General features: G+C 29.5%; 2 protein-coding genes across 3 annotated transcripts in view; one reads left to right on the top strand and one right to left on the bottom strand.

Annotated features, from left to right (window-relative positions):
* The window catches only part of LOC123271248 (pyrokinin-1 receptor-like), a 58322-nt gene that overhangs the window by 15366 nt on the left and 23205 nt on the right, over positions 1 to 19751 (top strand). The gene's annotated exons all lie outside the window — the stretch shown is intronic.
* On the bottom strand, positions 8533 to 14562 carry LOC123271256. The gene is made up of 3 exons (XM_044737531.1): positions 14554 to 14562; positions 9214 to 9667; positions 8533 to 9127 (listed from the first exon to the last, which is right to left on the bottom strand). The coding sequence occupies exons 2-3, from the start codon at positions 9652 to 9654 to the stop codon at positions 8534 to 8536; spliced, it is 1035 nt and encodes a 344-aa protein (XP_044593466.1). The 5' UTR covers positions 9655 to 9667; positions 14554 to 14562; the 3' UTR covers position 8533.

Here is a 19751-nt window from a genome sequence, read left to right as displayed (position 1 = left end):
TAAGCATTATAAAGCACTCGATCCTTCTAGTTTGGCTTTGTAATCAAACTTGTGTTTTTAGTTATAATTTATCTCTGCAAGTTCTAGAAAGCTTAGTATAGAGCCTGATAATTGAAATTAATAATTATTTTCAATACAATTATTAAAGTTTTTAATTTACGTACCTACTAAAAAATAATGAATCCGATTCATTGTTTTAGTGGGTAGTTATCATGTTTGCAAGGATTCGGTCAGGTGACGGTTCTGTTTTTTTAGAATAAACTTGATTTTGTTGTTTTTATATAATTAAATTCATTGCAGTAAAAAATTTGAGCTATTCCACAGTAAGAAAAAATCGGGGGCTAATAAAAAAATTTTAATTAATAAGGTATATTATTTAAGATATATTAATTAAGATATATATTATTCAAATAAAGTAGCTAAATTATTATTCATAATAGAGTACGCTCAGAGAGAAAACACTTGAGAAAAATATTCTCGCCATGCCCTGAGTGGTCGATCGCTTTATTGTAGTACTTGCACAAGAAATGGAAACTTTTTCCCGTCTTTTAAGAAAAAAGAACTTTTTACTAAGGGAAAATATACTGTAGACTAATGCATGCAGCGAGCAGCAAGCTTTATCTGATATGCACAATTTTAAATCTGATAAAACTTGAGGTGAAATTTCGTAAAAATCCAAGTATTTTTTTTTTTTTTTTTTTTTTTTTTTTTTCATTCGTTTGATATTTTGTTGTTGCCAATTTTATGGGTCATACGCCGGCAAATATGAAAGAACGGACAGAATAGGGTTGTTTTATTAACAATAAAACACTTTCCTGTACTTTGATATGTTAAATTTTTTTGCCTTCCACTTATACTAACGAAAAACAAATTTTTTGAATGTCTTAAAAATTTTTATCCATTCAGCCGTACTAAGGCTTTCAATAAAAAAATTTTATAACAGTTAGTATTACATATTTTGCATACAGCTGTAAATAACTGTCTAACTTTTTTTTTTTATAGAGAATTTTTGACGGAAAAAAATTAATTTAGATGTGCATTAGCAAAATATGAAAGATAAAATTTATGTAATAGTATAATATTTTAGTTTTTTTTAGACTGTAATATGCACGAGCTCTGACTATACAGATGTAGACACAGACACTCATACACTCTCATATGCCACCTCCAATGAAAATAATAAATGAGGCACTATTCCAGATGTTAAGATGGAATAGTTTGCAGAATTAACCTGTTTATTCAGCTCGGAACCCCGAGAAATTAATTATTCCAGCTTTCGGACTTCGATTTAATTGAACGGAACCCCGAGAAATTAATTAAATCAATAGTTAGAATATTTTTGATTCTTAATCGTAAGTCATCATTATTCAAAAATGACTTTGATTTCTAACAAAACAATTCAAATTAATTAGAAATTTAAAAATTTTTAATTAGATACCTGCAAAGGCAATATGTTGTTTTATTGATCCATTTTAATGGACAACTTATATTTATTGCATTTACGTAATGTTAGATCATAAATTACAGGTACCTAGTTTTGTAATTTTACCAAAGGGAGGTCAAAGAAGTGCAAACTACCCTCAATAATTTCATTAACAACTTTTTGTAATGTTATTTCTAACTACTAAAAAGTTTGTATCAAATGTCTTTAACCTTGTGAAAACAATTGGGAAACAGTTCGGTTACAATCGATAGATGGCGAAAGAAAGTTTAATTTTTTCTCGCAGAGTGGTAGGTCGAGCAAATAAGTATAATAAGCATATCGATACCCCGACCAGAAATTTAAGTTCGGCGGTGGTTCGTTTCGAATTAGGCATGCTGAATTCCAAGCTCGCGCCGAACCAGGAAGCCAAAGTTGGCCCATGTCCCGGAAGTAACGCAGTCGCGAGTTTGGGCCTAACTTGGCTTCCGACTTAGGCGGTGGTTTGGAAACCACACTTGCTGGTGACTATCTAAGCCTCATTCGGTCCGAATTTGGCTACCTAACTAGGTAGCAATTCAGAAACTAAATTCGCACGGAAGAATCCAAATGAATCCTTTCTTTGTTTTTAGCTATTTTTATTATAAAGCAAAAATTAATAATACTGAATGCTTATTTTTTTAAATTTATTTTTTAAATTTTAAATATAAATATCGACTTTAGGACAAAATTTTTTAAATATTAAGTAAATAAAAAAAATTTTTTTTTTTTATTTAGTATTATTTTTTTTTATATTTTCGGTCATTTTTTTAGGGCTTTTTAGGGTTTCTCTTACTATGAAGAAGTTTTTTTTTGATTGGTCGATTTTATGGGTCATGGGGGAAGGAGATGATGGAGTTAGATACATTAGTCACACACAATACTTAAATTTACCTCACACTCACCTTAAGAATAATTATAATTAATAATTATTAATTATTAAAAATTTTACATGTCGAACGCGAGACTCGAACACTGTACCCGACGCACGAGAGCCTTATACCATACCGCGACGCTATGCCGATGATGAGCGACCTATTGCCTCAAGATACTTATAAGCCCGAAACTTCGGCAAACATTCGGTTACCGTTGCAACGGTCGAGTTAGGAATTCCGATATTATACCTAAGTGAGGACTTGCCACAGCCTTACCTAGTCAAGTTTCATTTTGATAGACCGAGCTTCAGAATACCTTTAGTTACTGTTCGGTAAGCTTTTGGTTACCGTTATCTCGTATCAGTTCATGGCAATTCATGGCATACCGAACTTACTCTCTAAACATGAATTAGTGAAAATTCACTGGAATAAGTGAATATTCACTTTTTCTAAGTGCCAATCGAACCACTTTGGTTTCAAATGTGTTTCAAGTTATTTAACACAAATAATTTTTTTTTGTATAATCATAAGTTTATTCATTTCAGCATCAATATTTCTTGATAACATTTTTATAAATGTTTTTTTTTTTTTTTTTTTTTTTCTTTCTTCAAACAGTAACTGACTCAAAATTAAAAGTTTTAGTTCTTTATTTAATTGTATTACATCATTACTTTCCTAGAGTTTCGAAGTCGCAAATATAAAGAAACAAAACTTCATCATTTATTGAAGAATAATGTTTATAGTTGAGATTAGAGGGTTTTTTCAATCAAATGACGCATGATAAATTCAATTTATGAGTTTAAAGATTAATTATGAATCATGGGTTAATTTGAATTCTGAAAATATTAGAGAGAATGGGTTAACCCCAATGATAAAAAATTAGTTTATTTTTTTTTGTACTGAAAGATTACATATCTTCATGATTTTCCATTTAAGTATACTTAGAACTATAGTTTTATTCACTACTAAAGATAGTTAAATCCATCGGTCATAAATTAAAAATAAATGAACACTTATGAATATTAATTTATTACAATTAAACACGGAAAAGTAAAATCTAGGATATAAGATACATACATCGATGTGAGGATTCTCACTTAAAATAGTTGTCGTGGTTAAAGCATACCGTCAGAAAATTCTATATTTTTGTATACTTATTAAGGACATGATGATACAACTACACTAAAAATTTGAAGTCGATTGACCACCTATAACCCGAGATGAATTCAATTAAAAATTGGATATTTAACATTGATTGCATATGCTCTCTGCAGTTCTGTACCAGTTTCTTAGTTATAAAAGAAAAAACTAACTGTCAGAAACTTTAAAAAAACTGACAGTCTTTTAATGTACTTGTTGTGAGTTTAAAAAAGAATTAAAAAAAAATTTTGACCATCTAATTATTTATAAATAACGGATTAAAGTTCAACAATTTATGAAAAAGTCTATATTTACGGAGTCGGACAGGAACAATTGTATGGGTTGCGTCTCCACGGGTACAGTCTTGCGTAAAAATTATGGATTACTTAGCCACACAACTCATATATTTTTGCGGCGTATATCTCATGTATAGGTCAGTAAATTTATAACTACATTTTTTAAGAATTAAAAATAGTGTTTTCTATATCTTTTTTTAACTTCCCGCTAAGAAAATCGAAGATTTTCAAAAATCGGGAAGTTATTGTTTTTACCCCGTTTTTCGAAAATCGAGTTTCCATCAGATCTCGACGTTTTCAGGTCCTTGGAAGCTTCCCTGACTATTCCCGCGATGGTGTCTGTATGTCTGTGTGTGTGTGTGTGTGTGTGTGTGTGTGTGTGTTTTTTTTTTTTTTTTTTTTTTTGTAGGGGGGGGAATCCTTTTTACGGATTCTAGGCATAGCTGTTTGGCCTGGATATGTGGCGACTCGACGCAGCGTCATACTAACTCGACACTAACGCCCCTACCCACTAAACCCTAAACCCCTTTTCCTTCTTTCCTCTAATCCCTCATGGAAACCGCCGTCAGGCATTACTTCGTGAAGGGAGGATCTAGCTACTGCTCTTCCTTCTGGTGGCTAAGGTGTTAACTATCTTCCTTCTATCTTCTGCTATTTGCTCTTTTTCTTTCGGTGGAACGCAAGTCTTTAAGGACTTCTGTTGCAAACGTGTTGGTAGCGTTCCAGGCAGCTTCTGATGACAACATTGCTTCTACTAGTGAATCTGGTTGCATTCTCTGGTTCAGAATCCTCTCCAGTTCTTCACGCTGTGGATCGAAACGAGGACATACAAAGAAGACGTGCTCCGCGTCTTTAGCAGCTCCTGGGCAGGACGGGCACTCCGAAGAGTCATCGTGCTTAAAGCGGTGTAGATACTCTCGAAAACACCCATGTGTGTGTGTGTGTGTGTGTGTGTGTGTGTGTGTGTGTGTGTGTGTGTGTGTGTGTGTGTGTGTGTGTGTGTATGTACGTATGTATGTAAACCTCTCATAACTTTTGAACGGCTTGACCGATTTAATCGCGGTTGGACCGATTCGGACCGGTAGATTTTGAGAAATTTCAAAAAAACTAAACAAAAAAATTTTTTCAAATGTGGTTTCTTTGGAATAACTTTTAAACGTCTCGACCGATTGATTCCAAAAACTAAAGAACAAACGCCCATCCGGTCAAAATTGGTTGATTCGTTCGTGAGTTATCGTTGACGAAAAAAAAACTGAAAAAAGTGTTTTTTTCGGAATTAATCCGAAATTTCTTGTTCTATCAATTTAAACTTAAAGGTTTTTTATGAAACATAAAAAACTGCGTCGAATGCCACCAACCTCGTGAAAATTGCCACCAACCTCGGTTCATTTATTCAAAAGTTATTGCGATTTGAAAATTCAAAAAATAGTATTTTATTAAACGTCTATCAGACTTTTGAGCTCGAAGAGCTCAAAAGCATACAAAAGCTATTTTTTTTTAACTCGGAGAGCCCAAAATAACACACGAATTGTATTTATGAGCTCGAAAAGCTCAAAAACGTCATAAGTGCAATTTCAAGCTTTTAGGTATTGAATTAGCGGGAAGTTGCAGGGATGGCTTTCAGGGTCAACCGTTTTCCTAATTTTTTTTTTTTTTTGGCAGTTGTGATGTCTTTATTTTTTTTTAATTCATTTCTCCTCCCATAACTTTTAAAATATGCTTCGTATTAAATTGATTCGTACTAAATTACATGGAGAAAATTTTATAGTAGAGTTTATTATCTAGTTATGCACTGATAGAAGGATTTGTTTATAGTTAAAAAGATTTGTTAATATTTAATAAATGATTTATTAGAAGCCATTTGTTGGTCCTTAAAAAATATTTCTTAGTATTTAAAAAGATTTATTAATATTTAATAAATAAATATCAGATTTATTAAATACAAACAAATCATTTTAAATACTAAGAAATATTTGTTTAATATTAAAAAGTGGTCTCTAATAAATGATTTGTTAAATATTAACAAATATTATTTAATATAAATAAATCCTTCTATCAGTGTGTTAAAATCTATTAACTGAATTCGATAGTAGTAAATATTATTTAAATAATTAAGTAAACCATCTGAATTATAGTATTTATCATCCTGATGGTAACTACTACTATTATGATGGTAATCAGTAATAATAACTGTTATTATTTTAATTAATTACTACTATCATCAAAATCGTAATTTCTAATATAACCTGATGGTTATAGTTGCCATCAGTAATAATAATAACTACTATCTAAGCTAGTAAAAAATATTAAAAAATTTAAGAATCTGCGTTTCCGTGGATGTATTTCTGAATAAACTAAAAGCAGCTGTAGTGCACAAAAAATCGGGATTAAATTCGGATTGAAATTATATTAAAATTTTTATTTGTTTAAAACAAGTTTCCACGTCGAATTTTTGAAAAAAAATTTGAAATTTCCAAAAAAATCAACATTTCCAATAAAATTCAAATTAAAAAAAAATATTAAAATTAAAAAAAAAAATTTTTAATTTAAAAAAAAAAAAATTTTGAAGGGAATTTAAAATATTTTAATATTTCAAAGAAAAAAATGTACATTAGCTAAAATATGGATGTAAATAAAGGATTTAATTAAATAAATTTATATTATTTCTTCTTTCAGAATTTTTACAATCTGAGATGGTTACAGTTACCATCTTCGATTGTAACAGTTATAATTTATAATAATTACAATTATCATTTTTGATAGTAATAGTTACCATTATTAATAGTAACTATTACAATTGTCAATGATACCATACCTATTATTTTGTTACAAATTAATTTTATTACCGTTTTAGATAGTAGGAGTTACTATTTTTGTATAGTAGGTAGTATAATTAATTTTTCTCCGTGTAGGTTTGTGATTTACTCTTCTTCAAACCGTCTAGCAATGCAAAAATGATTCGAATAAATTCATAAGCTATTGTCAGAAATGCGAGAACACTCCAAATTACTCAACATGTATGCTATTCAGAAAGTATCTCTCTGTACTAAAGTAATAATTTACATGAAAAATTGTCGATAAAATTGTATATTTATTATTTGATAAAAATGAAAACTAAAAAGCCTGTACTTTGATTAGAATTTAAAATAATATAGTAGGAAATTTTAAAATAAATCCATCTTCTTCGGATTAATTTCACTAACCTTTTCGGTAAATAATTTCGACATTTAATAAAATGAAAAAAATTTAATGTACCTATTTCACTCAGTTATCAAGCTCTTAATCAATATTTCTTACGGTTAAATTATCCACTTGCTAAATTGACGTATTTTAGATCCCCTAGAACACTGTATTAAATTTACGAACATTTACTGCCGAATAGTCTTATACCGCAGAAAATTGGAATACTATAGGATTATACATGATCGATCGCGGTAGCGAAAGTATCCAAGAGTGAATGAAAAATTCTGAGATATAACATTATGAGACATAAATAACATTTTCCCTATCATATCTCTATTTACGCTACCAGAACATTGCAAGAAATTTTTTTTTTCTGTAAAATCATTCACTTTTTCAAAATTGTAAATAAACAACTTCTTCCTGGTTTATCAACAATATATAAATACTTTTTTTAATAAACTTAAACCCACATATTAATCCAGAAATTAATAAAATTTAATATCACTGGACAATATTTCTTCCATCGTCTTTTAAGTAAACAGACAATAACGTTCTTTATAACATATATATTTGATATATTTGATGATACTTTAGTATATAATACGAGTAAATACTTATAAGATATATATAAATTTTTTGCTGTTAATTTTCTTTTCACTAGTCTGCTTGTCATTCTCATCTTCGTATGTGATTGACATACATAAAAAAAATACTACCTATACACACTCGCGTTAAGTGATTTTAATCTTGATTATTTTTAGTTTGCTCACGTAGTAATTTTTTTTTTTTTTTTTGGTTATGATAGTCACTTCATTAAAATCAGATTTTTTAAAATTATAAATACTCGGATTTAATCTGTCTTAATTAAAATTTAATTTTTTTTATGAATTACTGACTATTGCACACGCACTGCAAAAAATTTTTGTGAATCTAGTTACTAAAAACCGGTAATTAAAAAAAAAAATCTAACTCTAGTAGACTAAGCTCACAAAATTATCGATAAAATTGGAAAACTTTATTATAATTTGAAAATAGTATATTGTGCAACAAGTGCGACAACGTCGCACGAGTTGCACATACTATTTTGTATTACAAATGTGGCGATTTATGTAGGTACAAAATCGGGGTCCAAGGACGAAGCCCCTGTGGGTCCCAGGGGCAAAGCCCCGGCGGGGGGTTAGGGGGGGGCGGAGCCCCCCCAGTCCCAACAAACAAATAAAAAGTTTAAAAAAAGAAACAAATATATTTTGAACAATAAATAAAAATTAATTAATTAATATTAATTAACAAAAAATGAATTTTTTGAAATTTTTAAACGGGCGAAGCCTTCCCAGACCAAAAATAATAGCTGAAAAATTGAGCTTTTAAAAAAGTATCAATTAATTAAAAATGAGTATACATTTATTTGATCAGAACAAAAAAAACAAAACCAACAACAGCAACATAAATAAATTACTTTTTTTCAGTGTCATTTAAAAGAACTGTAATTTTTGTGCAGTTCGTAAACGTAATATTCAAATTCATGGCGTCTTTAGATGAAATCTGCTCCAAAATTTCGGATCTTTTATTTTCTTGGTCCATTACAGTGATATGTTCATCGGTCCTTCAGAGGTTTTTTCAAAAATTGGAGTGTTTGAATCTGAATGTTCGCGTGAAGTAGATGGTCTCCATGATATGGCACGTGCAGTTTGCTCACCAATCCGTTTTTTGTTACCTACTGAGTCTTCCACGTAACCTTCAGCAACGGAATTGGATTTCCATCCTCCGTGCCTTTTTATTGTTAGAAGATCAGCACCAGAATCCGCTAACAGAGTAGCTGACGTTCTTCTAAAAGTATGGTCTGTGTAGGACTCCGAGTTTGCTAAATTCAAATATTTGGCTACTATTTTTGGCATGCTACCGAAAGTATTTATGCCAATATTTTGCTTCGTACACCTGCCGTTCCGATAACCCACGAAGAATCTTTTGGTAGCTAAGTTTGTTGGGCGTGAAGAGGAGTATTTTTTATAAGTTTGGTAAAACTCATCCGTCACGACAAAAGTTCTCGCTTTGCCGGTTTTAGTTTTTTGAATTTTTACTAACAACATGTCACCTTTGTCGATTATATTGTCCACCGTTAAATCACAAAGTTCTTGACGCCTGCACGCATCTTGAACCCCAAAAATCAAAGCCACCTAAAAAATAAAATAAGTATGAAATATGTTTATGAATTTATTTATTCAATAATAAAGAGTATTCAAAAGTATTAAAAATTACTAACCTTAATTGTCAAGAATTGATTATCAGGAGCTTGGAGCAAAAATTGATTGATTTGCTCAGCGTCTAACGTTTCAGCTTTTTTTGATTTGAAACCTTTATTTTGTTGCTTCAAAAAAGCAATCAAACCCGAATACATATATACGTTAATTTTGTGTTTGATATCAATCATACTCCGCAACATTGAGTAAGTGGACCACCAAGTTGACGGTAATTTAGTTTCGGCAAGGTCACTAAAGTATGTCAGAAGAATGGGTTCAGAAAAACTCTTGACCTTTTTATTTTTTCGCCATTTCATAAACTTATTGTAAGCGGCTTCATATTTTGGTCTTGATACTTGAGGAACTAAATTATTTATTACTTCATCGGCTTTTTTCAAAATTTCAGGTGGTGTGGATTCGTCGCTAGAACTCTCTTGAGTTTCCGGTATTATTTCCGACTCCATATACGTTTTTAAACTTTTATAACGTAAATTATAATTTTATTTATTAAATTAAACTGTCAAACGCGTCAACCTCAATTCAGTTTTGATATTTCGATTTTGTTTTTTTTTTTTTGTTATTATTTTATCTATTTTAGCAATTTTATCTAAATTTGCGTGTGCCAAGTACAATTTGAGTGCGACAAGTAAACTTTTCGCACTCAAACAACAGTTTCATTTACGAAAAAACTCACGCGTAATTTTGAAATGGGCAAGCGGCTCTTTTTCAACCGCAACAGCGAGCGCCAAGATACTACTTTTCCCGCATGAGTAATACAAAAATTACTGTAATCTATATATATATAAGAGATTTCCACCTATATATTGACTCATCACGATATCTCTGAAACCATAAAGCGTAGAGACTTGAAATTTGGTAGGAATATTCCTTTCGCCGTGTAAAGGTCAGCTAAGAACGGATTTTACGAAATTCCACCTACAAGGGGGGTTGCGGGGGCGTTGACAATGGAAAATTCCCATTTTTAAACTATAGCTCCTATTGACTCCAAATTTGGCAGGAATCTCCTATATGTGATGTAGAAATGATCTAAGAGCGGATTTTATGACAATCTACTCCCAATATGGATTGCGGGGGTGGGCGTTAACAATGAAAATTTAAAATTTCCGAGCTATAGCTCCCAGAGAATCCTAATTTTGTATGAATTTTTTGTAAGTGATGTAAAAATAATTTATAAACGAATTCAACGATATCCTACTCCACAAAGGGTTGCGGAGGTGGGTGTTAATAATGAAAATTTTAAATTTCCGAGTTGTAGCTCCTATAGGCTCCAAATTTGGTAAGAATCTGCTCTATGTGATGTATAAATGATTCAAGAGTGGATTTAATGACAGCCTACTCCCAATACGGGGAGCAGGCTACGATTGTGGGGGTGGGTATTAAAAATGACAATTTTTAATTTTCAAGCTATAGCTCCTACAGACTCCAATTAGGTAGGAATTTTCTCTAAGAGATGTAGAAATAATATACGAACGAATTTTTAGATACCTCACAGGAGTTTGCGGGGGTGGATGTTAACAATTAAAATTTTTAATTTCCAAGCTATAGCTCTCATAGACTCCAAATTTAGTAAGAATCTTCTATGTGATGTAGAAATAATCTTAGAGCGGATTTTACGACAAATCACCCCCAATAAGAATTGCGGGGGTGGGTGTTGACAAAAAAAAATCTTAATTTCCAAAATATAGCTTCTAAATGGCGTAAATTCGGTAGGAATCTTTTATTTGTCATGTAGAGATCATCTCAAAACGGATTTTAATAAATTCTACTTCCGACAGGGATTGCGGGGGTGGGTGTTAGAATTTCGAATTTCCATTTCCAAACTGTAACTTCTACAAACATGAAATTAGGTAGGAATCTTTCATTTGTCATGAGATCATCTCTAAACGGATCCCAAAAAATTCTACTTCCGATAGGGATTGCGGGGGTGGGTGTTAAAATCTAAAATTTTAATTTCCAAGCTGTAACTCCTGCAGATTCTAAATTTGGTAGGAATATTCGTGTACGATGTCAAGTTCAGCTGAGAATGGATTTTCTCGAATTCTAACCCTAAAAGGGATGGTGGGGGCGTTAACAATGAAAATTTCTTATTTCCAATCGATAGTTATTATAGACTCGAAGTTTTGTTGAAATCTTTTATTTATAATGTAGAAATTATCTCGAATAGGATCTTACGAAATTCATCCCCCACATAGAAGTGCGGGAGTAATAATTGTTAAAAAATTCATATTCTTTAAATACAGTTCCTACAAATATAAAATTTGATAGAATCTGAAGAGAAACAGGCAAATACCGGGCTGGCCTCTAAGGTCAACGGATTTAAATATTTTTCTTTCTTAATAGTGATATTTTCTTACAACAATCGTCTCTTTGGCAGCGGCAAAAAAGTCGACTAAGAATTTTACATACATTTTTTTTTGCTGATCACATAACCGATAAATTGTTCTTATTACGGTATCGCGAAAATGTAACAGATTAAAAGCATTGCCTTTTCTAAACACATGAGATATAGAAAAAAAATTTAGCTACTCATTTTAAGAAAATTCGTAAAAAACAAGTACAAATAATTTTCTATGTATAATTGATGTTACGGAAGAAATTTTAATTAACAGCGAAATTCGTCACAATTTAAGCTAGGCAGATTTCAACTTCACTTATGAGACCTGCAATTACTTTAACTAAAACTTATAATGCTCATTTAAAATTTTTTTTCTTCGTGTCAATTAATATTCATTTTTGGAAGAAAGCCACGGGAATGTTATAGTGATTGCACATTGAAAGTTATAATGAATTTTAGCTAGAATAATCATGTGGACAAAATATACAGACCAATTTGATGGAATTTGGAATCTGTGCAAGTCAAAACAATCTTCCAATTAAATTTCAAATCTAGATCTAAAAATACAATTTTATAAAGCGCCCAGCGGAGCAGGCGGGTAACAGCTAGTATTAATATATATTTTCATAATTTTAGTAAATGAGATAATGTTTTCAATTTGAACCATCTTTTGTATTTTGATATAGCTGAATTTGTAAAATTAAATGACGGGTATTTATCATTACCACCTATTCTGATTTATAAAGTCGATGAATTTTTTTAATAAATTTATGACCAGCCTTCATTAAAAAAGCACAATTACTGTCTCAAAAACTTGTTTCGAGTACATTTCAATAAAAAATTGATTATTTTTTTTCAACAGTGCACTTAAAATACTAATTTGGCATTGAACTTATCGGCAAAATAAATTAGTATTGTATTTAAAATATTGGTGTCGATCTTTAAGCTAATTTATTTAAAAAGTTATCCTTCGATTTTTGCAATTTATTGACTTTTTTAACATTTACTAAAGTTGTAATTTTTAACAATAATTTTTTTGACTTTTACTAGTTATGAAAGTTTTTATAGAAAACAAATTTATTCCATATTTTGTAGATAGTAACAAGAATAAGACATGCTATAATTTCATTGATCTTAATTTACTAACGGTTATAAATTTATTATGAACGTGATTCAAAACGAAGTGATATTTTTATTAAAATATACTTGACTTGTCATTTTTGTGTCGAGTCTTTGACTTGACCAAAAATAAATTTATTGAAAATATTTAAAAACAATGGTATGATTCACTTATTTATTTGAATGACCATCTTAATTAATATGCAAACAGATGAATTTTAAACATATTTTAGCACTGTAAAAAAAATCATTTTTTTTTTTAATTATTTTTTCTTTTTTGCATTCTTATATAAATTTATTGAATCAATTCGAACTAAATATTTTGAAACAAGAATGAAATTTGGAGGATGCTCTTCTAGAATCAAGAACTTTTTTTTTCAGTATATATGCTTCTTGAAAGAAAAAATATTTTTTTTAAGTTTCAACTGATCGATTTGTCTGCGAAAAGACCTGTTGACTTCATTTAAAACTTGTTGAACAAGTTACCAAATTTAATTATATATCACAACATATGCTTAAATCAAAACATTCAAAACGTGATTCAGATAAATGCCGAACTTTTATTAAATACATCTTTCGAGTTAACATTCAAAACAGGTTCAGTAAGGAAACCATTCATGTCATCGTTACATATTACAGGCGTACGTCAATAAAAAGCATATGCATACATATATATAACCTTTGAGAAAAATATCATAAAAGCATCATCTTAATTTCGATTAGTCTTACTAAAACTTCTCATTAGATTAAATCATCTTGCCTGGTGATGAGAATTTGTCATCATCATGAGTTGATGTTGTTTATGTTAGACATATATTTTCGGCATATAACATCGTAAATATAAAAATCATCATAAAATTCGACGCCAGTCATCCCGGAAATGATGTGATGTGTTTTTTCATACAAACTGTTTAGATTGAGTCTAAATTTAAATTTTTAATTACAGAAAAAAATTAATCAAATATTTTTTTTTTTTTTTTTAAAGTCAAAATAAAAAACAATAATATTTATAGTTACTCTGAGCCGTAAACAGTCAGATTAAAAAAAAATAATCATAGCAGACGTGATGTAATATATTTGAGTCAAGAGTTTTTTTTTTTTTTTTAGTAGACATTCATACATTAAATGATAAAATAAAGATCTAGAAATACCGGAAATTGTTGATGTAAGTAGAATTGGAATAGAGACAAGACGGTGATTTTGATGGCTGATTAAATATTAATCTACAATATTAATCTGATTAATCTACAATCATGGAAAATTTATAAACATATTCTTTTACTTTGAGTCGGTAAAGTATGAGGATGCAAGTAAAAAGAATTTTTTTTGGCAATTAATATAATTAGCATGAAAAAAAATTCGGTAATTTTTACGATTTTTTCTTTTTGCAAGACGAAGCAGCTCGTGAAATTATTGCGATCTCTAGATGTAACTAAATAATAATAACCATTCGAGTAACGGCAATAACGAAATAAAAATAATGAAAATAACGTCCGCGTATTCATTAAATATATATACTCTCTATGTCTATTTATTTGCGGATCCTTGAACGAAAAAAAATAGCATGCTAACATAGAGGACTCACCATTTTCGTTGAAATAAAATTATACCGTAGCTATCAAGATTAAATTATAGGCGACTGTGGAAAATGTATATATGAGAAAATCAAGAAATTGTAATATATTAAGTATATAAATTGGTCTTTTATTAAATGTTGTTGAAAAATAAAAAAATTTAGCCATGCAAATAAATTGCCGTCTTATAAAATGAAACAGAAAAAGGAAAAATTATTCTTAATAAATGATAAGAATAAGAAAGAAAAATACTAAAAAAAAAAAAATGTGATTTTTTTATACACTCATGATCGAATAATTAAACAAATAGTGACGTAATTTTAATTTAAAATGCTGCGCATCTTTCCCTTTAACACACGTAAGCGGCTTGAGACTAAAATTCAATTATATACAAATATAGACACACAGAAGACCCCAAAATTTTAGTTTTTTAATTAATTATAATGATGATATTAGTTTTACTTGTATCACTTTTTATATTTAGTGTTTTACAATTATTTATCACTTCGCGACTTTCATATATTAATTAATTATAATTGAACTCACTGAATTAGACAGCCATTTTCAGAAGGCTTCTATCAACAGACTCGATAGAGTCTGGCGCCAAGTTCCGTCCTCAAGCCAGACTACCGAGTGTGTATATACCGTAAGCAGAACGGTTTTATAAGGTTACCAATTTTTTTTCAAATTTATTTTGATTTCTTTTTATATGATATTTTATAATAGTAGTTCATGCTTTTTATTACACGTATTACTTGATTATTATCAATTATCTTTATAATTTCTATTTAAAATTATTAAAAATAATCAGCACAAACTATAGCGACCCAGATTTTTAGATTTTAACTTTTTTTTTGTGTAAAAAGCGGATGGCCAGAGACTAAATAATATAAGGATGCATACTAATCTTGTAATAGATGGGAAACTACAATGAAAAAAAGATATTTGACAGCTTGCAGTTACACACGCCAGGAGGCGCAAGAATAACTTTTACATGAACTATAGCTTAAAGGGGATAGTTTGCCACCGAAAATGTATTAAATTAAAATTGTCAATTTTTATTATAATTACAAAAAATACTGAAATCCGAGCAAAAACAGTTTCACTGTAAAAAAATCGCGCCAAGTCCACGTTCATAAGACTATAAAGAAAAAAAAATTTTATTTCTTTACAAAAAGATATAAAATAAAAAATTAAAAATCCAAGTAACCGATATGGTTGTATATGATTTTCGGAAATTAAAAAAAAATTTTGTTGTAAATTTAAAAATTAAAAGAAACAATTTTGGAACGTACTTGGTGTGCGTCATTGTGTACTTCAATTTTTTTTAAAAGTCCTAGTAGATAGATTTTAGGAATTTCATCAAAAGTGAAATATTTTGTAACCACGCACACTAAATACGTTCCAAAATTGTTTCCGCTTACGTGTGTTAAAGGGAAAGATGCGCAGCATTTGAAATTAAAATTACGTCACTATTTATTTAATTATTCGATCATGAGTGCTAAAAAGTCACATTTTTTTTTTTTTTAGTATTTTTCTTTCTTATTCTTATCATTTATTAAGAATAATTTTTCCTTTTTCTGTCTCATTTTATAAGACGGCAATTTATTTGCATGGCTACGCCTCGGCCATCATATCCCATACGCCAGGAAATCCAACTTTCTGGCCTTGGGTTGTAATATACTATTTTCGATTCAAGAAAATATTTAGAAATAAAAAATATATTTTGGATGAAGCAAAATTTTTTTGTTTCATGATAATCTTTTCTTGGTTCAAAACAGCGTCAGTCTTCTTAAAAATTTTCTCAATTCAAGTAAACTTTTTAACTTCCCGCTAAGAAAATTGAAAATTTTCGAAAATCGGGAAGTTATTGGTATTACTTCGTTTTTCGAAAATCGAGTTTTCGTCAGATTTCGACGTTTTTCAATCCTAGGAAGCTTCCCTAACTATTCCTGCGATGGTATCTGTCTGTCTGTATGTGTGTGTGTGTGTGTGTGTGTGTGTGTATGTATGTAAACTTCTTGTAACTTTTGAACGGCTCAACCGATCTGATCAAGATAGGTGGCGATCTAGAGAGCATCTTTGCCATTAAATTTCATGAAAATTTCTATCGATGCGGTTTGCTAGATTTTGAGAAACCTCAAAAATAAAATTTTCAAAAATTGATTTTTCAGAATAACTTCTAAACGGCACTACCGATCGATTTCAAAAACTAATGAGCTTTTAACCTTGAAAAATCACGTTGATCGTTACTGGTCCGGCCGAAATCAGTTGATTCGTTCGTGAGATATCGTTGTCAAAAAAAATGTTTGTTTCTGAATTTCTATGGAATTTTTTGTCTGACCAGTTCGCGCTTCAATATTTTTAAAAGAGTTCAAAAAGCTGCGTTAAATTCCGTAAACTGCAAAAAAATCAGTTGATTCAGTTATAAGTTATTAAGGTTTGAAAATTCAAGAAATCGTATTCTATGAAACTTCTATCAAAGTTTTAGCTCGAAAAACGTCATAATTGCAATTTTAAGCGCTTAGATATTGAATTAGCGGGGAGTTGCAGGAATGACCTTTAGGGTCAACCGTTTTCCCAATTTTTTAGCTTCCCGCTAAGAAAATTAAAAATTTTCGTAAATCGAGAAATTATTGTTTGATGTGTAATATTTTAAACTTAAATTTCCTGTACGGAGGCGATTAGCGCCTTCTCTCGGAGTTTTTCTGTATTACCTTCGGTCAAAAAATTATATATGGGCATACTAGACGATATTAAGTCCTATATGTCCTTATATTAATTGATGTGACCGTATATAAGCAAATGAAGACATGTCAGACCATATCAGAAAATTTTTTCTAGGGAGATGAATCAAAATGTTTTTATGAAACATCATATGTGTTTTTTCTTGGTAACATAATCACATATTTATACACATAATGTATATAATTACATAGATTTTTTATATCTCATAAGTGCGATACGAATATAATAGATGTGATTGATAATTCATCAAAAAAGTCGCTAATCAATTTCCGATTAACGTCGTGATTAATATACAGAATATGAACATAATAAAATGGAATGTAATCACTGATTAATGACACTAGTTGCAAGAACAAACAAATATCCGCAAAAAAACGATAATAAAAATGGGATCGGATCAGTAATCACGAGATTGAAATAACAAAGTAGATAAATAATTTTTTATTATGCAATGGATGATTTAATTTCTCGGCATCGTTGATTTTGATTGACACTGCAAAAATATATGCACTAATAGTGTCAATTTTTTTAACCTGGCTGAAAAAATTCCAAAGAGTGCTGTGCCATCAAGTTTGGTTTGAGTCATTTATTTTTTTTGTGTCTACCAAATGTAATAGTTAATAATATTATATATGATCAGGCAAAAATTTTAGGATGCCGAGGAAGTGTCTTATTATAAAGAATTGGAATGAAATTAATAGAAATTTCATTAAACTAATCCTTATCCCGTCGACTGATGAATGACTTAGATTTTTATTATTGTTACTGTTCTGCTTAGTGATGGTGAAACTTTAATCGAATGCATCAAGTTAATGGCGCTTCACATTAATAATGAGCGCATGGTCATAGTGTCACATGACTGTAATTAATAATTGAGCTAATGTTTGCACACTGCGGATATTATTCATGAAAATAAAAGTTATATTTACATTTGTAGGAAAAAAAAAGTAATAAAATTATTAAAAAGTTTAATTTAAAAGTCAAAAATTTATTGAGTGACTTTTTTTATGGATATTTATTTTAAATTAATAGCAATGAGCAAATTATTTATGTTGTAACCTCGGCCTTGATGTATTCTTGCAAGTCAACCGAAGCTTCATTTCGGAGTCGAAAAGCCTACATCACGAATAAATTCACTCGAAAAATAGGAACAAAAAAACTTATCGTTAATTTAACACCAATTAAATTATGATTATTTAAATGTATACCATTGAGTTTTTGTTGAATGAACTTTACATGCGAGTGAATCGTTTATCAATGAATGTCGTTTGATGTCAGTGAAATTCATTTATGACATTGATAATGATAAAATTGTGATATTAAACTCAGTGTAAAGTGTTATGACATTTTCAATCAACTTTCTCGCAAAAATATTCAGGTACCCGAGTCAGAATAATGAACCTACATAAGCCTACATGAACCTACATGAGCCTACAGGACAATTTTTAATTGTTTTAATCGATATTTTTATCTTTAATTGTTTTGATTGATCAATATAACCTCACAGAATATACTCATACCAATATTAAATAGTACAATACAAATGAATTTAAATAGTAACTAAAAAATTATTGACAAAAAAACTTAAAAATTCAATTTATAAATTGGATAATATCGATCAAAACAATCGAAAATTATCCTGTAGACTCATGTAGATTCATGTAGGCTCATATAGGTTCATTATTCTGACTCGGGTATGGCCTAATATTTATTGACTTATTTATTGCTTTACAATAGACCCAACAGCCAAAGCCAGTGACAGGATTACTTAATACAATCATATACATTTGACGGCGTAGAGCATACAAATTAAAGGAGACAATATCTAATAGTTGATTAAGATATGATTTGATATATCTATTATATCATTTTTCCGCATCCTGATATACCCATACATAACTTGAAATGAAACGTGGCCCTATTAGTCCATATATGAGTATATCAGGCGATATCTGACTTGAAATTTTCCATGAAAAAAATTTACAGAAAAATATAAATTGATAAAATGTAAAAGATATATAAAAATAATAAGAATTGTATTTGTGATAGTTAACGTTAGACCAATTTTTGTATATATTTTAGATTTAATTTTAATACATTAAAAATATATCTTAGAATATATATGTTTAATATATTTTTTCATACATGCATTTTCTATATATTTTGAGATATATTTTTAATGTATTTAAATAACATTTAAAAAATATAATTTAAGAAATTAGTTACTAAATATGTACCTATTTTTTGTAAACTTTCAATACATATTTTTATATTTTATTAACATATAATTTTATAAACTTCAATTTTAAGGGAGCTCGATCTCAAGTCGGAGATGGCCTGATATATGCCTACGTATGTAACTAGAGTTTAAAATAATGTATTTTTTTACGTTAATAAAATTATTGCTTATTTTTATTAAATTCGTTTGGCTTACCCTCATTCTTTCAAAAATCCCGCCATTATCTCAATCTACAAATCAAAAACCGAATAAAAAGGTTACAGAAGTGACGTACGATGACTAAACATCAGCAATCAAATTTTTAGAAAAGGATTTTTTGATTTAAGGCAGTATTAAAAATGTCCGACAGAGGGCGAATAATTTTTGAATTTTCTCTTTACAGAACAGTTAATTTCTAAAATTAAAATAATTTTCATAGCTAGATTTGAAATTCCTTTTATTAACATCGAAATTAGCTAAATTCATCAATTTTTGAATATTCAACATATTTTAAATCGCATGATTTTGACTTTAACGTTCATAAAA

This window comes from Cotesia glomerata, linkage group LG9, assembly GCF_020080835.1.
Source record: "Cotesia glomerata isolate CgM1 linkage group LG9, MPM_Cglom_v2.3, whole genome shotgun sequence".
NCBI classification, from domain to species: domain Eukaryota; kingdom Metazoa; phylum Arthropoda; class Insecta; order Hymenoptera; family Braconidae; genus Cotesia; species Cotesia glomerata.
Note: the sequence above shows the minus strand (reverse complement) of the source record. Positions and strands in the feature narration are given on the sequence as shown.